The sequence below is a fragment of the Dermacentor albipictus genome, chromosome 4 (assembly GCF_038994185.2).
Source record: "Dermacentor albipictus isolate Rhodes 1998 colony chromosome 4, USDA_Dalb.pri_finalv2, whole genome shotgun sequence".
In the NCBI taxonomy this organism is placed as follows: domain Eukaryota; kingdom Metazoa; phylum Arthropoda; class Arachnida; order Ixodida; family Ixodidae; genus Dermacentor; species Dermacentor albipictus.
The window spans coordinates 146,422,875-146,443,858 of record NC_091824.1 but is presented as its reverse complement, the minus strand read 5'-3'; the positions used below and the strand labels follow the sequence as shown (position 1 = coordinate 146,443,858).

The 20,984-nt window shown below is 44.1% G+C and overlaps 1 protein-coding gene across 6 annotated transcripts in view; it reads left to right on the top strand.

The window, feature by feature from the left end:
* Positions 1 to 18,716, top strand: part of Abi (tyrosine kinase Abl) — a 37,660-nt gene extending 18,944 nt beyond the window's left edge. For 3 of the 6 annotated variants that reach the window (XM_065432129.2, XM_065432128.1, XM_065432131.2), the window contains exons 7-9: positions 1,528 to 1,944; positions 8,904 to 9,041; positions 17,481 to 18,716. In XM_065432129.2, coding sequence (XP_065288201.1) covers positions 1,528 to 1,944; positions 8,904 to 9,041; positions 17,481 to 17,644 — 719 coding nt within the window. In that variant the 3' untranslated portion in view covers positions 17,645 to 18,716. Of the gene's footprint in view, positions 1 to 1,527; positions 1,945 to 8,903; positions 9,042 to 13,643; positions 13,785 to 17,480 lie in introns of all 6 variants that reach the window. The other 3 variants (XM_065432134.1, XM_065432132.1, XM_065432133.1) reach the window with 3 other exon arrangements.
* The last annotated feature ends 2,268 nt before the right edge of the window (positions 18,717 to 20,984 follow it).

Here is a 20,984-nt window from a genome sequence, read left to right as displayed (position 1 = left end):
CAGCGTTGAACAAATTATTTGGGTGACATGCAGCGATGTGCTGAAGCAGCTGCACATATCTCCATTTGGTTGTCATGTTTTCATCAACACTGTCCTTTTTCTTGCACACACTTTGAAAACGAGCTCGTGTGTCTCTTGGAACCTCGTGAACCAGCCTGCGGAAGCCTTGAGTGAATCGGTGTTCATCATTGTTGGGCACTTCCCCGTTTGTGCCATTATCAGAGGTCCATTCAAAGGCAGATGCACATCATGACAGTCAGTCACCCACTGGAACAAAGCTTCTTCAGCCACTTTCTTGAAGCAAGGAACATTTCACCTTTGAAGGCTTGCAGGATTTGTTGCTTGTTTTTCACATACGTATCCAACGTGCTTCTCTTCGAGTCTTGCGTTTTCATGTGACGTTTGTCCGGATGCACCATCCTTCAACACTTGCAAGATTTCAACTTTGATCACTAAGTCCTTGGCCACGTACTTCTGTTGTTTTGCCAGCATTGCCATCAGTGTAGCACACAGTGGCACGACTTGCACAACATGGCAAACAATGAAAAAATTAAAGCCAGTTCCACGCTTGTGAAATTTGAGGAAACAGCGGAGCTGTGGCTCTCCTGTTTTGCTTGTGATTGTCTTTAGTATCTATTCTTTTCTTGTGATTATCTATTCCTGTCTGTTCTTGTGATTGTCTGTTCTTTTCTGTTGTTTTCTTGTGATTATCTGTTCTTTTCGTGTGATCACATATCTTTTCTTATGATTATCTATTCTGTTATTGAGTAATTATTGGTTTTGTGTGATTATCCTCTGTTTATTACTCCGATCTTGTCATTTATCATCTGTATCGTTGCTTTGAGCTAGGTTCTGTGGTTCACGTTTCTTGGGGAAGCACAGGAGAACCCAATGCTTCGACAAGCGCATGCTGACATTCTAGCTGTTTGCCGTCCGCTGTTTCCGGAGTGTGTATGGGCTGGAGTTCGCTGGTGAGCGCACTAGGGACCTCCTAACCGTTCTGCGTCCATGGCGCGAAAGGCCGTCTGATAGGTGCATTCTCTCTAGTATACCGCTTTCCGCTCACCTCCTCCTCTCCCACCACCTGGTTCACGCTGATAATCTGTCGGCCCAGTAGGGAACCTTCTCCATGCAGATGCTTGCTGTGGCGGTTCCCCGCTGGACAGAGAGATGGCGCATCTGTCGGCCCAGCCAGGACCTTCGCTTGGCATGACAGACGCGCACTGACAACCACGCTCAGCGGAGATTGCGAGCCCCTAAACAGTTCCGCTGTTAAAAGGGAAACTTTATGAGAATGGATGACAACAGGTCCCGGATATTGCATATTGTCCCAGATGTTGTCCCAGATGTTGCATTTGCATTATAGCAGTAGAATACTCATTGAATTGAACCATGACCAACAAAGTTTTAGATTCTTTTTTATGTTTGTGTTTGTTATATTTAATTTTGACTTCGACATCTGATCAAAGAGCATGTGCTGTGCTAGTTTGGGCTGGACTGACAACTTAGCTTAATCTCTTCCTTCAGGCCATCACCACCACTCAATGCCCCACCACACCTTGAACCACCCAAGTCACATGGGACAGCAACAGCAGCCGTCAGGTGTTGCACAGAACCCGGCAATGCAAGCTGGTGTTGCCCAGAACTCAATGGTGGCCATAGCACCAGGGAGTGTTGCTCACCCAACGATTCAGAATCCAGCGGCACCAGGTCCAATGTCGGTGGGTGCCATGGGCCACCAAATGCCCAAGGTGCCGACATCAATGGTTCCAAGCTCAATGCTACAGAGTCAGCACTACGGTAGCATGGCCCCTGCTCATCAGCCACCGCCACCAAGTGACCCCATGACCTCGAGCCTCACAGACAGGCTTCCGGAGCCTCCTCCACCACACATAATGTCTGGAGGCATTGTACCTACTGCTGAGTATGAACGGCACGGGAATGGTAAGTGTGAAAGGACAGTAAGAGTTCATCTGTTTACTTCGTAAAAATTTCTTGCTTTGGATGAATGAGGCAATAAAAGTGATGTTGCATGCTGACACATTTAAAGAAATTACTTCAAAAAGCTCTAAAGGAACAAGGCGGACCCCACAGTAATTGTTCACAATATCTGCAGAAATTCCAAAGTACTAAATAGCATATACAGTCGCCGACTGTTTATTCGGACCTCATGGGGACTGTGGAAATGTCCGAATAAACAGGTGTCCGAGAAAGCAGATTAAGAAAAAAAAATCCTTTATTTCCACGCACTTATTCGGGCTCAGCAGTAAGCGTGAAGAAATCGTGAATGTGCCATTGCACGCTGTTTCGGTTAGGCGCAATCAAATAAGCCTGAATCTCGGAGAGGGTCGTACGGCCACTATAGGCGGCTGAAAGCACAGTCACTGCTGGTACACGCTCCGCATGCGACGGCAGCATAGCATATGGTGCGTCATCTTCCGACTTGGAGTCATCGTCTGGTGGCGCAGCAGAAACCTGACGAATGATCTCGCTGTCGTCGAGTTCCGCGCATGTCAGTACGGCAGTATCAGCACCTGTGAAACTGTCAAGTGAGACGGTGTCCGGAATCGCAATGCAACCACTGTGCAGGTCTCGGCAGAACATTTTCGGCGTCAGTAGGGAGCACATCGGAAGGCGACAAATCCTAGGCCTCCTGGCACCCGCTTGCCGGCATTCCCCAGCGCAGTCTGCGCGGGCACTGTCGGTGCCATTAGACAGTTGATGCGATGTTTTCGTATGCCGCGTTGCATCACCGCAACCTCGACATAGCACACAAAGGAAACATCACTACGCCGTCACGCCGACACCAGTCGCACAAACGAAAAAGGTGGCCTACTCGCAGCGTCGTGGACGAAGAAAGAAACAAATCAGCTGCTGGATTGTCTTGACATGGCTGATAAGCTGAGACCGGAACTGCTGTGGCTACGAACCAGGCAGAAACGATGATGAGCGGGGATTTCCAGTAGCGCCACTTCGTGGGGCAGCAAGGAGGCTTCATTCAAATAAAAAGTGCTGTTCAGCAAGTCGAACCATGCATCAGTCAGTCGGTGCATGGTGCTCTCGATCTAGTTGGCTCAAGGAGTGTCCGAAAAATCAGACAAGAGGTTTCAAGGTGTCCGAACTTTCGGCAGTTGTTATACATTATGCTCTATGGGGAGAATGGCGGTGCCGCGAAGCAGATCGAATAATCGAGCATGTCCAAATTTTTGGAGTCCGAAAAATCAGTCGGCGACGGTATACTAATACAGCTGGCCCCTTCTTAGACAAGAGCAACACTTCGGCAGCATGCTCATTGTTGGGGTGATAGTCCAGCCTACACAGCCCAGCCATCTGGTCATTGAGCCAGGCATGATGAGCCACAGCTCGGCTGTAAAGAAAAATAAAAGCTTTCTCAAATTGTAAATGCATAAGTACGGTAAACCCTCGTTATAAAGAAGTGAGCGGTAGAGCGAAAAAAATTAAATACAGTCGCCGACCTATAAATCGGGCACCAATAATCTGGACATGCTCAGTAATTCGAACAGCTTCACGGCACCGCCAACAGACCCATAGACAATGTGTAAAGACGGCCAATATTTCGGACAGACGCCAGCTCTACATTCGGTTATCCAGGCTCTGTCCGTGGCTTTAGCGTATGCAGACTCTGCCGCCATTATCTCCTCTGGCAACCTTGATGAGACATCAAGTACGGCCTCAGAGATTACACGTTAGATGGTAATTCCTGAGGCCCTGCCTTGGTCGCAGCACTACGCTTCAGAGATTCACCTACAAATGCCGATCTTGGAGGCTTTGCCTGAATTATAGGTTGTATCAACATCACGAAATCGTATCCTTTTCTGTCAACCCCGCGCATGGCCTGCTCATGCCATTCTGTTTGTCGAGTTTGCTCTCCAGACAACGCTCTGTTAGCTCCAAGAAGTATTTCTTGGAACTTATCAACAGGCCGTGTCAAATCGCACCAAAGATGCCCTCACAGTCTGACTTGGAGTCATTCGGACTCGGACTCAACACTCATTCCAAGTCGAGCTGTGATGACGCCTCAACTGAAGAGCCTGAACCTGCTGCCTAGCACAACATGCTCATATGTGGACATCATTGGCCACCCGCTAAGCTGCGGTGTGCCGATTTCTGCCACCGTTACCTTTGAAGACATTGCAGATATCTGCAGCGTGGTGTTGTCGTGTGCCGCACTTAACAGTGACGAATTGAGCAAGTTCTTCCACCATCAGACAGCGACTATAACTCAGACGATGATGAATGTGCCATGTGCCCCAGAGCCTTCATATGCGGGCCTGAGCCTTTGTAGTCATTGCATCGGCGTACAGCGACAGCACAAAACTGGCATAAATACAGGCATACTTGGTTGCACGTAAGCGGAAGTGTGTGCAGCAACGAATTGAGCAGTTATTCATTGTGCCGGGGCCTTAAAACGTAAATAAAATTCTTTTTGGGATACATTAATTTTTTTTCGAACATGCGATAGTTCGAACTTATTTATGTTCCTCGTGGAGTCTGAATTATTGGTCATTGACTGTACAAGCGATAATTCGGTAAAAGCAACTACACCATTAAAGCTAAAAAAGTAGAGATGAAATAGCACAACTCTGTGCAAGTCTAATATAGGTGTCATGAGGTGCATTTCTACCGCGATCGAGCCAGATTGAGATAGAATTTCTTGCTCGGGATTGTATCCTTTGCAGAAGCTGTGGGAGGGAGCCAATAGGGTCTTGGTACAGGGCCAGGCATGTGGAAGGCGGCACGAAGTAACATTTATCGGTTCTGTTATGCATTACTTGCACAATGCCACAGCCACTATGTCATTGCCATTCTCCGCTGATAAATAGTGGGCGCAGCATGTAGGAAAAGGGTGTGCTGCCGTAGAGGGTCGCTCGCTCCATTGCCGTAAATGAGCTCCTTGTATTAAGCTAAAGGTAGGGACATTTATGACATTAAGCTAAAGGCTGACAATTATGGAACTATGGTATCACTTTATATTTTTTTGTATGTGCTTACCTTCTTTGTGGCCATTCTCTTCATGCAGTTTCTCTTGACAAGGTTGCTGTTCGCAGATCCTTTATTTATGCACGTTTTTTCCCCTTATTTTAGTAGTTAATGCACATTATGCACGGATTAAGCGGCACTCCACTTCTGCCATTTGCAGCTGCATGGCAGTCTTCTCTACTGGTGAGCCAGACAAAACAGTATATGCTAGTATCAACATGCACCGTTCGTTTTGACCAAAATGTGTAGTGGAAATCGTTTTTTTTTTTTTTCATCTTATATTGAAAATGAAGTTGCTTTTCGAGTCCTTTACGTACTAGTATGCAAGTATTTATAAAGATGCACGTTGAAGAGCACTGGAAGTTGTCATTTTTCACATTACATGTAGGTCAACTGTAGCAGGCACTAATATTAATAGTGCCTATTTCGTGTTAACATGAAACATGTACAGTATCTCGTTGGTAGATTTTTATTAGTTTCCTCATCAAGTTAAAATGGTCATGCTGTTGAATGAACTGCTTAGATTTTTTTGGTTATGTGCGATGAATTTGTTTCCTAGCTTCATGGATATTATTGCAAAATGTCTGCAGCAATGTCAACCCTTTTTTTTTTTTTTGTTCTTCAACTTTGTTTGTTTTTTAGTCTTGGAGCTGAAGAGTACCTAGCAGGTGTTGAAAGTAGGGGTGTGCAAATATCGAATATTGCCGAATAGCCTAGTGAACATTTGAATCATTCGATTTGCGAATAGAATATCTATTGATTTTTCAAATATTCAACGTATTTGCTATGTAGAGACATGCGTAGTGCCACATGCTCACGTGCGCCGCGATTTCCCTGTGCTCGATGCCACCCGAGCAAGAGTTTCACTTAGTTTTGACCGTAAAAAGGACCACTGAGTGCACTGCAGACAGGCTGCCCTAGCTGACACAGTAGCGTACTTTGTTGCTGCAACAACCGCTTCCCAACGTCTGGTCAGTGCGGGAATCACACACACATCGCCCGAACGCTGCAATTCGCAGACTCTGCTGGTACAAGGTTCATCAGGGTCATCAGGAGCAATTTAAATGATAACGCAACACAGACAGAGGGGATGGCAACATAAGCAGCACACAAGTGTGAGAGAGAGAGAAAAAACTATTTCATGTTGGGTGGTGTGGTGAAAAGGCCCTCAGTCGAGAGCCTCGCTTGTGGCATTCTTCAGTGCAGCACTGATAAATGCCGCAAGGTACCGTTGGTCGTCGGCGCTGGCTGCTTCTGTCAGCCACCTGGCATGGGGTTTAGAGGAAAGATTTGTAGGGGCAGGCAGGGGAGGTGGGGGTGGTCCACAGGACCAGAAGATATGGGATGTGTTCGGGTGGTCGCCATGGTATCGGCAGGGTGGGGGATCTTCAGGTAAGAGGCCGCGGTGCATTCGCACTAATGTAGAGAGAGTTTCAGTCGGCCTGACGAATCAGTACACCCTGTTGACGGGTGAGCACTTTGCGGAGCTTGGGGAACTTGTGCCTTGCCTCTTGATATGGCCACAGAAGCAGGGGAGCCCACCTTTTCGTCTGGGCTGGTCGCGGAATGCAGGGTGCTTGGTTCAATTTTGCAGGCGAGCTGATTAACTCTTTCATTTCCCGGCAGCCCGTCATGACCAGGTATCCAGATGATTTCCAAAGGACCCTGAAGGTGCTCTTGAATAAATGTCGAAATGTGGGCCGGGAGATCGTTGTGCAACAATTTCCTGCAAGCCGCCACAAGTGTGAAGATCTGGCTGATTAGCCACCAACAAGCACGCAGATCATGTTGGATATGCAGTGACGAACTTCACGCCACTTCAACGGCTGTCAGTCTAACCTGCACACGTGACCTCGGGACCGATCGCATGATGAGCCGCCTGTATAACATACTGTAGTAGCAATCCAGGGAAAGCACGGGGAAGGTGGGAGATGGAAATTCAAGAGGACGAGCAGAACGAGAACAAGGTGAAAGCAGGAGCCAACATTTTGACAAGTTTCGGCACCACTTGTCAAAACGTTGGTTTCTGCTTTCACCATGCTCTCGTTTTGGTCATACTAGTAGCAAGCATTTCGCGGCGGCTTGTAGCACATTACCACGTTGGCCAGCGGCAGATTTTCATCACAGCCACACTGCCTAGGCCATTAGGTCTCGTTGCTGCTTCGTCAGGTGTTGCTGTTACGGTTTGGTGCCGAACCGACAAAGATCTATAAGCAGCAGATGTGCAACACTCGGAAAGCTGCCAAACCGCCTCTCAAACGAAGGCGAGTGCACAGGATGTGAACAAAGTTGTTTACGGCCACCATCTTTGCAACACACGGAATGGTCATCTCTTGTTACTGATGCCATTCCTAGATGCACGTCAGGCTTCTTTATTTGTTCTTTTTTTGGTTTGTAGCAATACACCATGAAAACTAGCTTTGAATTTACCTGGCGGCCGCAAAATTATCATGACTTGGTTGCATGCATTAGTGCGGATGGCAGAAGGACAAGGGGGGAATGTCACCGTAACCCTGCAGATTTTAGAATTTGTCACGGCTGGCAAATCTTACCGAACCTGACAATGAGATGGCATGGGTGATGCCTTCTTTTTACTGCTGGTGCTGGCAGTGTTGTTAGTGCCAGCAAAGCAAAACTTTCTGTGTAGTAAATAAAAGATTGCCGCAATACACAGGTCCACTATTTAACTGAGAACTTTATTCGTATTGAGCTAGTACAACAGAGCATCAATAATTCATTAGATTCAGAGGAAGAAAGCACTTGATTCTATAAAATACAAATTTTGTTGATAAAAAAGTATTTTCCAGAACTTCATATACTATATAACTGAGTTGTAATTAACACTTGCATGCTAACTTGGTATTACTTTTAATTCAAAGAGTAGATCATACTGTATGTCTTGATTTATGTGTACCTATGTTTAATATCTTGCTACATTCTTGTTATGCAATGCTAGGAGACTCCTGAGCACGTGCAGCCCCAGATTTTCTTGCCCAAAATTCATAAGCATTAAATTTTGTTTAAAATTTTCTTAAGTTCGGTATTCAATTCAATAGTCAGCTTTGCTTTCTTTGTTCAATTTGAAATCTACTATTCAGTATTCGCACAATCCTGCTTTAAGGCACACAAAACAAAAGCTGTGGTTACTGAATGCAAAAGGGATGACTGTGGCTTTCTTTTTTGCAATTTGGCATCATGCTTTCCACGAGTTCATGGCGTGTGTGGTAAATTCAACTCAAACTCAAATGTGTCTATATTACCACAGCTCTCGGGCACTTTAATAGCATGTGAAAATGTCTGCAGCTTTATGCAAGGGGTGATGCCGGCACACATTTGCTGTGGTATCCCGAGTGACATTGGATGTGATCTGGTTTTTTGATTATGCTAACATGGTGCCAACCCCTAAACTGCTGCTAGTTCTAACTTCCACTAAACAAGCTGGAAATATTGTTTTTTGCTTGTGCACTAAAAGGCTGCTGTAAAGATTGTTGCATTTACTAAATAGCCAATGCTAACTTGCCTACTTAGCGTAACATTCTGAATGCAAGTAGACAAACTTGCCTTTGCACTGTGCAATCACTAACTCTTGAGATCGTTGATTAGGGTGATGCATGGTTACTGCTGGTCTGTCAGAGGAGTACACTGTTTGAAAAGGCGCACGGCTTGCTTCTGAATGCAGTGCTTAAGGCATGTGACCATGATCAGCAGATTTAGGTAGTATTATGTAGAACCATTGGCCTGACTCGTGTTTCCATAAGATTTGCAGTTTTGCAGATTCCCCTGTCCTTGACCCGCATGACCTGAGGAAGGCAGTGGAACAGTGTGTGTTCAGTGCATGCTGCCTGGACGACCTTGATCAAGCCTGGAATGTTCTTTGTGTATGTGTGTGTGTGTGTGCGCAGTGTCACCTCCGCTCCCCCCTCCACCACCTCCCGAGCCCCTGTACCCTGGTAATTACGTTCCGCCTTCCCCACCAGCCTACGGGCACCAGCGGCCGGACGCCCAGCGGGACTCTGTACCCAAGACCTACCTGGAGAAAGGTACGCTTCCCATGTTAGGGGCTCCACTCGTTTTTACTATAGTACTTGTACAGGGTGCCCCACGATTGCTGTCACACAGTTTGCACAAGCAGTTGGCTTTCTTTTGATTTTGAAATCCAGGGTGTCTACCCCCCAGGAAAACTGGGAATTCTCAGGGATATTGAGTAGTCTGGAAAAACTTGGTAAATTTGTGCCTCTATCAGGGAAAATTGATGGTAATTTTGTTGAAAGGGTCGAAAGTCGCAGTAATGCTGCCTCCAGTAATAGACAGGAATCGTAATGAATAGTCTTTGATGCCCAGTCGTTGGCTGGAGGAATTTCCAGTGTACAGTCAATGACCGACTTTCCAGATGCCCGATAATTTGGACGGCTTCATGGCACCATACGTGCACCATTCGTGGCACCATTCGTGGCACCCCATATAGTCAATGTATCCGAATGTCGGAAATTTCGGACGCAAGAACCCTTCGCCGTCCGATTATCCTGACTCTTTGCCGTGATCGCATGTCCAAAACGGCATTAATCAAAGCCACCACCGCTGCCGTTTTGATTACCTCGCCGCCTCGAACCGGCACTCTCGCACGCAGTTCCGCTGGCAGCCATAGCCACAGCTGCGGCAACACTAGACGTAGCTGCTTCGACGTTAGCTATTAAGCTTCTTGCCCTTGGGTGCCGTATTTTTCATTGAAAGAATTCGCTGCTGTCAGCAATGGCACTGACTGCGCCTTTGTGGTCCTCGCAATTGGTTTCGAAGCTCGGAAAGCATAGTGCGTTGAATAACGTTGGTTCCTGTAAGTCAGCTTCGCCTCAGTACAGGAATGTTACGTGGTGAAGCATACGCAAACGTATTGCGGTGAAGCATTACAAGCGTCGGAAGGGGCAGTTGTCATGGGTCACAATATCTATTCCTTAATTATACAGGCGTGCATCCGGGATCTCCTGTTACAGTATGAGCACTTATACACCTAATACGTGTACTGACAGGCCTTCAGAGCGTTTTCGAATGTGCCTGTAGTGGTTTCAGTCCTTAAGGGCAGTAAATGACATGCATTTTCTTCCAGCTGGCCGATTTTTCGGACGTTTTCGCAGCCCCTAGGGTGTACAAAAAATCGGACGTGAACTGTGCAATGGACCAAGAAGATGCTTCAAATGGTCTGTGGGGCGAACGAGTTACAGAAGGAGGACAAGAACAGAAAGAACCTATGCATAGAGGAATGAACGAGAAAAGAAGCTTGAGCTAAAAAAAGAAATGTTGGCTGATGCCGGGACGCAGGTGTCCATCATCCACACCAAAATGAACTCTTTTAAAGCAGTGAAACACAACTGAGGCGTGTGCTGGCTGAGAGTATGTCAGGACAGCTGAGGTTGACTTGCGAGCTCTTGAGAGAGAATCTTAATTGTGACGAAGTTCGGGCGTCATACCACTGAGCTTGCTATCAGTTGATAGAAATAGCTCATATTCGAAAATATTTGCTTCTGTATGCATCTCCTTTTTATCCGTATTTGAGTATGTCCGGCTTGATTTGCAATTTTTTTGAAGACATTTTATTTGCTGTGCATTTTACTAACCCCTCCTTTCTATTCTCTTTTTGAATAACATAAACGCTACTCCTTAGTATTCAAACTGGATTAAGTCGTCTTTTTAAAAATTTTTTTCATATGCTTACTAGAGTGACAGCATCAGGCGATGTGGTTTCAGCCCGTCTTGACATAAAACATAGTTCTGCGTCACTCAGGGAATTTTGCAAAGGCACTCAGGGAAAACCTGGAAAACTCGGGGAATTTGGAAATGTCAACTTGGTAGACACCCTGGAAACCTCTCCTTCTCTCTTTTGTATATTAAACTGGCCATTTCAAGCATGTGGATTGAATTTCACATGTTTCAGTGGGTGCCACTCATGGCCATGAGGGGTGCTCGCTAGCACTAATCTGGCTAGCGCATTGCCAGGCCTAATCTTGTATTTATGCACAATACCTGAGAAAGGTGACAGGAGAAAGGCCGACACGGTAGCTTAATGGTTGGGCATTGTATGTGTAATGTGGAAGATGTGGGTTTGGCTCCCGTTGGTGCCAAGTTGTTTCTTTTTTGCCCACTATCACATTCATTTTCGTTACTGTTTTAAATTACAATTAGTAAAAATAATGGTCAGTTTCCCCTCTGCTATTCCTTACTTCATTGTCTTTTGGCTTCACATAGTCAGAACTAAAAGAGATCAAGCCCTTCGCTTTCCTTTATTCTGCTTGATCATGTGTATTTATAGACTTTTATAGAAAGGATATTCAAGTCCACAGTCCTGTTTCTCATCGAAGCATGACATGCTGTTCCTGAGACCACAGCAAGTTTCATGGTGTCTACCAACCGGGAAAACCGGGAAAACCGGGAATTCTCAGGGAATTTGAACAGTCTGGAAAAACTCAGGGAAAACTCGGGGAATTTGTGCTTCCATCAGGGAAAATTAGCTGTAACTTTATTGAAAGGGAACGAAAGTCGTGTTAATGCTGGCTCCAGTAACAGAGGAATCGCAACGAATCGTCATTGACGCCGTGTCATCGGCACGATGTATTGCCAGAGTAGTTAACGACCGATTTTCTAGACGCCTGATTTTTCGGACATGCCCAATAATTTGCACGGTTTTGCGGCACCACCACGTACTCCATATAGTCAATGTATATTGCCCCGACTGCAGGTCTGAAATGGCATTAATCAAAGCCGCCACCGCCGCTATTTTGACTATCTCTCCGCCTCGAACCGGCACTCTCGCAGGCAAATCCGCAAATCCGTAACCACCACCGCGGCAACGTTAGGCCTAGCTGCTTCTATGTTCGCTATTAAGCTTCTTGCCGTGCGGTGCCGTGTTTTTCATTGAAGGAATTCGCCGCTATCACCAATGGCACCGTCTCCGCCTTTGTAATCCTAGCGATTGGCTTTGAAGCTCGCAGAGCACAGCGCGTTGCGTAATGCCAGTCTGCGAAAGTTAGCTTCGCCTCGGTACACTAGTGTTAGGCGGTGAAGCATAACAAGCGTGGGAAGGGGGCAATTGTCGCGGGACACAGTATGCATTACTTAATTACACATGCGTGCACGTCGTCTTCTGTCACAGTACAAGCCCTGATATGCCTAAAAAGCGTACTGGCAGGCCTTCAGAGCTTTTTGAGACGTGCCTGTGGTAAGTTTAGCCCTTAAAGGCAGTTGAAGACATGCATTAATTTTTTTCAGACTGCCCGTTTTTTTCAATTTTTTTTTTTTGCGGCCCCTCGGAAGTCCAAGAAATCAAATGTTGACTGTACAACTGACCAAGAGGATGCTTCAGATGATCCATGTGGTGAAAGCGTGGTAGGAGGATGAGAACAGAAAGGACCGACGCACTGAGGAATTAATGGGAAAGGAAGGGTGCCGCCACCTTTTTGAAGGAGCTTGAGCTAAAAAAACTAAGTGATGGCTGATGCTGATACACAGGTGTCCCTCATCCAAACCAAAATAAATTGTTTACGCAGTGAAACCCAACACTGAGACGTTGTGTACGGGCTGAGAGTATGTCAGGACAGTTGAGGTTGACTTCCCAGCTGCTGAGAGAGAACCTTAGTTGTGACAAAGTTCAGGACCTCATACAGATGAGCTTGCTATGAGTTGATAGAAATAGCTGATATTAAAAAAATATTTACTTATGTATGCATCTCCTTTTCATTCGTATTTGAAAATGTTCGACTCAATTTGGAATGGGCTTTACCATTTCTTTCGCTGTGCATTTTACTAACACCTTCCTTCTGTTTTCTTTTTAAATAAAATATATATTACTCCTTACTATTCAAACTGGATTAAGTCATTTTGTTGTTTCAGCATGCTTACTAGAGAGTGACAGCATCGGGCAACGTGGTGTCAGCCTGTCTTGACATAGAACAAAGATCTGGCTCATTCAGGGAATTTCGCAAAGGTGCTCAGGGAAAACCTGGAAAACTCAGGGAATTTGGAAATCTCAACTTGGTAGACACCCTGAAGTTTAGAACACCTGCAAGATTGCATGTTGGGCTCTCAAGTGTGGAACACTCAAGGACCAGCCCTGCAGCAATTTGTCTTGAACTCACCTGACCTTCAGAAGATTGCAAGAAAGAGACTGTTCAATACCAGTGAATGAAGATTGTGACAACAGTCACTTTTGGAGCTCAGTATGGCTTCAATGACAGCTAGAAGGATCATGTGACAGAACCTTGAAATGCTGTCTTACAAGTTGCAAGAAGGCATGTACTCCGAGAGCTTTAGAAAAAGGAAGATGAGAGCAGTGTTCACTGTTTTTCGGCACGGGCCATATAATGAGAGCACATGAGCTCATGATGACCATTTTTTCTGGCAAGAATATTTTCCGTAGTACAAGCCAACTACAACTCTCATACCTCTCACGTGCCCGCACTGATGTCAGTCACAGCTTTCCAACAAAGCCAGTCTTTTGTCTTTCTGGGACACTAGTACAGAAACTGTCATGATTTGGGCTGAGATAGCCACCATGAACCAAACTCCCATCTTTCTATGCAAAAGGGGCCAATGTCGACATTGGAATTCTATTTTGACGGGGAATTCTACAGCCTCGTTTGCTTCCCTTGTCACAGTCCCACTTCGGCGAGCAGTCCTGGACCTTTCACCGGGACGGAGCCCCTACAGGCAAATCCAAGCAGAGCCAGCAGTGGTGTCGTGCTCTTACCCCTCTTCATTCGAGCTGAAGAGTGGCTGGCAAACTCCCCCATGTTGAAGTCAGTGAACTTTCCGTCTGGATCGGTCTAGGGGAGAAGGCAAACAAAACAGTGCAGTGTACTAGCGAGGCTCTGAATTCGCTGCAGAGGATTTTTCGCCGGCTTAGGCAAAAACGTACCCGAAGCATTTAAATGATGTGAGCCAAGCAAATGTGGCTCTACAGCTGGAGGCCTTTAATTTGACTCCGGTTAATTCAATCCTGATTGAAGGTTCTGGCCGGTGCTCATGCATTTTTCTATAGTTCCAAACTTTCCTTATTTCGATCCTAAAATTGGCGTTCGCCAGATAATTCGAACTTGACAAGTAAGAATGTACGCGCGTGACCCCCTATGGTAACCCCTAAAGCAGCCCCTTTATTGGCACTGTCCGTCTCTGCAGAGCTTAGGGGACAGTGATTGTGTTGAACGCATCATTTCCCGTCAGAAACTCCTATTTTCAGCCTCCAAGGTTTTAAGCAATAACCATAGCTCACAATGTCTCATTAGAATATTTTCCTAATCCTAACGGCGACCTTTTTTTTTCCAACAATCGCCGGTGCTGTGCAGTCAGACAAGAAACCAAAACCGCCTATGTGGCACTTGTACGCTTTGCTGCATAACAGGGAGTACTGCGGCAAAGCTGACTGTTATTTAAGAACCATACAGTGAAGCTGACTTGGGGAAATGGCTACCATTGCTTTGTAGCTTTAATATCATTTCTGTGTTAGTTTTCTGCTTTGGACATATAGAAAGTTGGAACAAATTTGATTTGGGGGCATGTTAGAATCAGTCAAATACTGCCAAATTAAGCAGCGGTGTGTTTTGCCATTTTTTCTTTATCTTGTTTAATTCAACCCGCTGGATAATTGGATCAATTTCGTCGTTCCCATCAGGTTTGAGTTGATGGAAGTAGATTTCATTTTCTAAAGTGTTGGATAAAAATTAGTTCCTGGTCTAGCTAGTGTTTGCTTAAAAGCATGTTTACCACTGAACCTATCAACCATAGAGAGGAACAAGAACAACAGCATGGGTGGTGTCATAATTCATGTGCCTCTCTGCGGTTCATTTTTTTTTAGGAAGTCCGTTCTTGCACAAATATTGCACAAAACATTCTGGCTGTTTTACTCCGTGTGTAAACATGACATAGGAACTGTGTGACAGTATTTATGGCAAGCCCTGTATTTGTTATGAGTTGCTTAGAAGTGCAAAAATGTGCAATGTGGCATTGGAGCAGAAGGCTCGTAAAGTAAAATCATGCCTTTCCATAATTAAAGTTAGTAGATAGGTGGGAAATTCATACTTGCTTAGTATGTTTGTTAACAGCAAATTTTGATACTTTCGTTCATATTCAAGGGGCAGCTGACTTCAATAAGTCCTGTATAGTATTGCACAATGTTAACTAGACAGTTATTTGACAAAAATCACCTTCACAGTGTCATCGTGAAGAATGTTGTCTAAGCAAACTAGTAATTCATTCTTTAGTTGGAAGACTTCATTAAGTGCACTGATGTGCTACTCTTGTACATGCTACTCGGTATTGCTACTGCTTACAAAATACCATTGTCCTGTGACAAATATAACCATGTTCGCCAGGTCCCAAACTGAAAACGTAGCGACAATATCGCATTTTTTCCTTAAGTACAGTAAACCCCTGTTAGTTCGACCCTGAAGGGACCACTGAAATCGATAGAATTATTTGGCAAGTTTAAGCAAGATGCAGAAAAAAAAATTTGAAAATGCATTGCTGATTCATGTGGCAGTACTTGCCCCATTCTAATATGCCCCCCCCCCCCCTGAATCTAATGTGCGCCCATTTCTATGTGTTTAAAGTAGGAAACTAACATAGAAAGGACATTAAAGTTCCTAAACAAATTGGAAATCTAGTACTCACCCAATTTTTTTAGCAAGAGAAATGAGCAAGGGCCTAATATGTGTTGCATAATGGAGGCTGGTTTCCTAAAGTGAGCTTTGCCACAATATACTTTTCTTATATGGCAAAGTATATGAGTGCCTAATGTGGTTTTTGATTCTTATCGGATTGCACTGTGCAGGCAATTTTCTACTCAATTTTTCTGAAAAGGAAAAGGTGTGCGTTACATTTTATTTATTTATTTAAAGATACCTTACAGGCCCAAAGAGCATTGAGTAAGAGTGATGTAGTTATTACAATGAAAGCACAAGCAAACTCGTGAGAAACAGTTACAAAGCAAGTGAACAAGAAAAATGCAACGCAACGAAATAAGTTGCAAAATACAAAAGAATTTCAACACAAGTGAAAAAAAAAAAAGAATATGTTTGCGAAATAAGCACTAAAGAGGGTTTGACTGCAAGTGAAGAAGGCGACACAACACATCGCAATAGAAAGAAAGCAAAAAAGCAAAAATAAAGATGAAACCATGTTAGAGTGCTATTGCAAAAAATGTACTTCAAGCTTGTGGCAAAATGTTTTCCAGTTATCAGAGGCGATATCATTGGGAAGATCATTCTACATGCAGATGGCTTGTGGAAGTGTGGATGTGTTAAATCCATTCATTACCACAGATGCGCATGAAGTGGAAGTGATTATGTAGTCTGCATGACATGTGAAGGGGGGCATAAAAGGTGTAATGTTGATATTTTATTGCTGTAGGTGTAATGTGAAAACACCTGTGTACTTAGATTTAGGTGCACATTGAAGAACCCCAGGTAGCCCAAATATGAGGAGTCCCCCACTACAGCGTGCCTCATAATCAGATTGTGGTTTTGGCACGTAAAACTTTATAAGCTAATTTAATCATTTAATTTAACCTGTGAAACAAGCGTGGGAGAAACATTCGATGGCCAATGGATGAAGGGAATTATCGAGTTTTAAGCTGAATCATCCTTGGGGTAAATACTGTAATCGGACATTGGAGAGCTACGGTTACTGCCTGAATTTAGAAAATCTTCCTAAGGCAGGACAAAAATAGCTGCTTTCAACGAGAGATCATGTGTGTACGACATAATTCACTGTCCCCTAAGCTCCACTGAGACTGCCCCCTAAGCTCCGCTGATAATCTCAAGCAATCACTTTCCCAAGATATTGCGTGACCCGGTGAGAGGTGTGCTGCCGACAGCATCCTTGTCACTTTTCAAGATGGCGCTTGTGTGCAGTGTCAGGAATGCTGTCAGTCATCTGCTTGGACATGTCCAGTGTGGCGTCACCTGAAATCTCCTAAAAGGGATTGTATCCCCGAAAGTGATCATTCGAGAAAACCACCCCAGGTTGCAGGCATGTGTATATGTGCGCAGCAACATGTTGAGAAGCTTTTCTGGCCACCTTGGACATACAGTAATATTTTCTGGGGAATCCAATATTTGACTCCCGATTTTTAAAACATTTTTGGCAGTTGCTGTAAAGTCCAAATTATCGGTCAGCGACGCTATGTATTAGCCAAACTACTCTCATAAAGCCAACAAATGTGGTCAACGAAGGTTGTGACTTGACTGGTACACTTTATATAGCTGCCATACTTGCAGCATTAAGTGCACACTTCACATTCAAAAGATGGAGCAAGGAGTTACATGGTGACTAAAGTTGCAGAATTTGGTCTTTATGGGATTTGTGGAAGTGCCACATAAAAGTGCAATCGAGCAGGTTCAAGAAAATTGGCAAGCTGTTGTGTTACGTTAGTGCTAATGTGTGCAGTCTTCGACTGTGCTAAACACTCCCGTTTTTTTTTCTTTGCCTACTTACAGTGGTTGCTATATACGACTACGAAGCTGACAAGGACGATGAGCTTTCCTTTTCTGAGAACTCTGTGATCTACGTTATCAAGAAGAATGACGATGGCTGGTATGAAGGTGTCATGAATGGTGTGACAGGCCTGTTTCCAGGAAATTACGTGGAACCCTGCATGTGAACAAATGCAGCAGTGCAATGTGCCACCAGAATTTGTCACCTTTGTGTGCAGGCTTGGACAGCTTTATGCAACTGCGTGTTCCTGCAATCCAGGATGAACTTCAATTTCAGTGTGCTGTATTTAGTCTCGAGAACCTCTTGCATTTTCTGTTCATTGGCCAGCTGTAACATACCGAATTTGGTCACTCCAATGGTATGAGACATCTCGCGGTTAAGGCACAACAGGATGTTTAAAAAATTGTATTTAAGTTGAATTGCATATGCCTTCCTTGTCTGAAAATGAGTTATTGGTAATTTATGATGAACAAACATGTCTAATGGAATTTATGTACATACTAAGTTATCAATTACAATTTATCCTCTGCAATGAATTACTCCTTTTTCCCCCTTCATTGCCTGGAGAGCACAATCCTCAGGAAGTGTTTGGTCCATTAACCTGGATGCATAATGGTGATTGTCTGGCATCATTTTTGTTATCTCCCACTTTGGTTAGTGCTAATGAATTCACAAATGAACAGTTCATAGAATTGAACACTAATGAACTGTTTCGAGTGCCAAGTTGTGACCGTCAGTTGTTTTTACAAAGTAGCCAAATGAAATGTATTCGTTTATCGTATTGCATATATTGTGCAGTTTTCTGGTTTTTGTTGTATGCTTTTACGGGGAGCACAACATGCACTGCAAGCTTACATGGACTTGGCCATTTTTATTAAATGCAAGCCATTTAACTGTAGTCGTAAACCTGTGCTTGCTGACTAGGCTGTAACCCAGTCCATAAGTTTATTGAGTTTTAGCAGCATTCCACTTTCGTCTGCCTGTTTTGGAAAATTTTAGTATTACTTATTTTGAGTGTGCTTTCACCATTGCCATATTTAAGCAAGAAATCAAATTTCTAATCCTTCTGATTGTTCTGTAAGAGTTGGGAACAAATTATTTGTGTGAGTAACAAAGGAAGGAAAGGGTTGCAAGAGTCTGGCTCCTACAGCCGGATATTTATTGCACTTGCTTAACCCGATGCAAATGTAGTGTTCTATTTCTCTGTTACTACAATAAAATTGTTTTTTTTTTTTTAATGTGCTGACTTTGCTTTACTCTGTGCTCTGCTTAGAGCTTTGGCGACATTTTGCTCTGGGAAATGCTAGCACTGCATAAACAGTACCTCTTTCATCAGAATCCATGCCATGACTCTGACAGAGCAATGCAAATGTTGCACCATGACTTCCAAGAAGGAATGCAAGAGAGAGAGAGAGAGAATCACATGTAATTTGCTGGCACATGTGTGCATGCCTTCTTACACTTTGCATGTGCTGCTGCATTTTTTATATATCTGCAATTGTAAAGGGAAGTATGTTGCGCTGAAGCCCGGTAGTTCCCTTCGCTGTTGCCAAGGCTACAATGTGCGCTGATGTGCCAGCTGCATTGGATGGTACAAGGCATATATAGGATATGTCTAAAACATTCTATCTACGATGCGTTTCCTTCTCCCACAATTGCTTGTGGCACATAAAATTGGCAAAAGCCATACCTTCAACACTTGTTTTTTGTTACCAAGAGAGTTGCTGCTAGGGTTAGGACTTGGACACCACCTATTTAGTTGTACAGCCTTTATGTGAACAGTGACGGGAACGTAGCCGTTTGTAAGCGCTTTTCTGTGCTGAATCCATATGGTTTTAACCACTTATGGCGAGCAGCTTCCATATATTGCTTGTCAAGGTGCAGTAACACTGGAAAGATGCCCAGCTCCTTGTTTCTATAAAGTTATGTATTGGCCAGTTGATTTTCTTGATCATGAGTGCTTTACGCACACAAGATGACGCGCATTATCTGTCAAAAATTGTTGCAAACCCACTATGGAGAACAAGTCAAGACTCTGGTGGTATTAAGAGAACAGAAAAGATAAGTGATAATCGAAAGAAACTGAATTCTAATAAAGGAATGCATAATGAGTGGTCAGCCTTATAGAAGAGAAACGGGAAAGTTCAAAAAAAATTGGGGAAAGCAAATGAGTGGTATAAAAAGGTATACCACACAATAGAATTACTGGGATCAGTTGTTCAATATTACTTGAATTTTATAACATAGCTTTTATGAGATACATAGATAGCTTATATATATGGTGTCCCACGTAATGAGCCAAATGCTAAGTGCCTCAAACAGCTAATTGCACGGCAAATTCGCATGTATTCATAGGCTTCTTTCATGTAGCACTTATTGAGCAATAGAAACCTGTATTGGGAGTTTCTCATGTTGCTCTACAATTTTCTCATTGACACATTTTATCTAATTATATTTGAGAAGTTGATAAATTAATGAAGACTAATTACATATTTAGGCAAAATGCAAAAAATCTGAGTATTTCCAAGCAACAGCAAACATGTTACCTTGGTTTTGTCCAGCTACGAGTCTACTGGAATACTAGTTCTAGTACACTCTAGCTACTTGGCATTTACATATCTTTTGTTTGGCTCGAATTACGTGGGACACCCTATATAAAAGCTATCTTACATGCATCATAAGAAGTTAAACCAGCAATCGCGCCATGCAACAACGCATAGAAATCTCACCGTCTCTCGGTTCGAATTCCAGATTTGCACAACTATTTTTCAGGTGGAACCCTTATAACAATAGTTTTAGATTTGCAAAACTTTAAAGTTTACCTCGTCCACAAATTCGACACAAATTTTATTAATTAGCCAGATGCGACCGCTGGAGGTATTGTAATTTGCTTACATCACGGTGCAGCATGCCTGACAAAGTCATTCGCATCACTGTGCATAAAGCACTGATTGTTATTGCCCATTGCAGAACAAACTGCTAAAAATAGTAAAAGAGTACGTGCAGAATACCTGCTTTTTTTTTACTTTTTGTGCGTGTGCGAGGGACTTCCTGGCATTTTAGAACGCAGCTCTTAGGTGCACGGGTATGGCAAAAGCGTGAGAAAAGCGCAGTGCCATAGCACCGTGCAAGAGTCACTGTGCGGCGACGATGGCTACAAAATGGCACCAGAGTGGCACGCATCGTCTGTGTGAAGACAGCACTGCATGAGGGGAGGTCTGTCTGCGGCAGTTGCTGTGAATCGCACCAACGTGCTGCCTCTTGCGATTTCCCGATTAGCGAGGCAGTCGCACCACACCTCGCTGTGTTTGCAACGTGCTGCATGAGACTGCCCCCGCCAGCCATTAAATTGCGAAGCGAAAACACATATAGAGCTGCATTCAAATTTCACATTAAGGAGTATCGTAATTGTCGGTGAAATATTTTTCTTGACAGTGTTTATAACACGAAAGTTGAAAGGAGCCAATACACATGTTACAGTGTGAACCTTTCATACAATGTTTTCG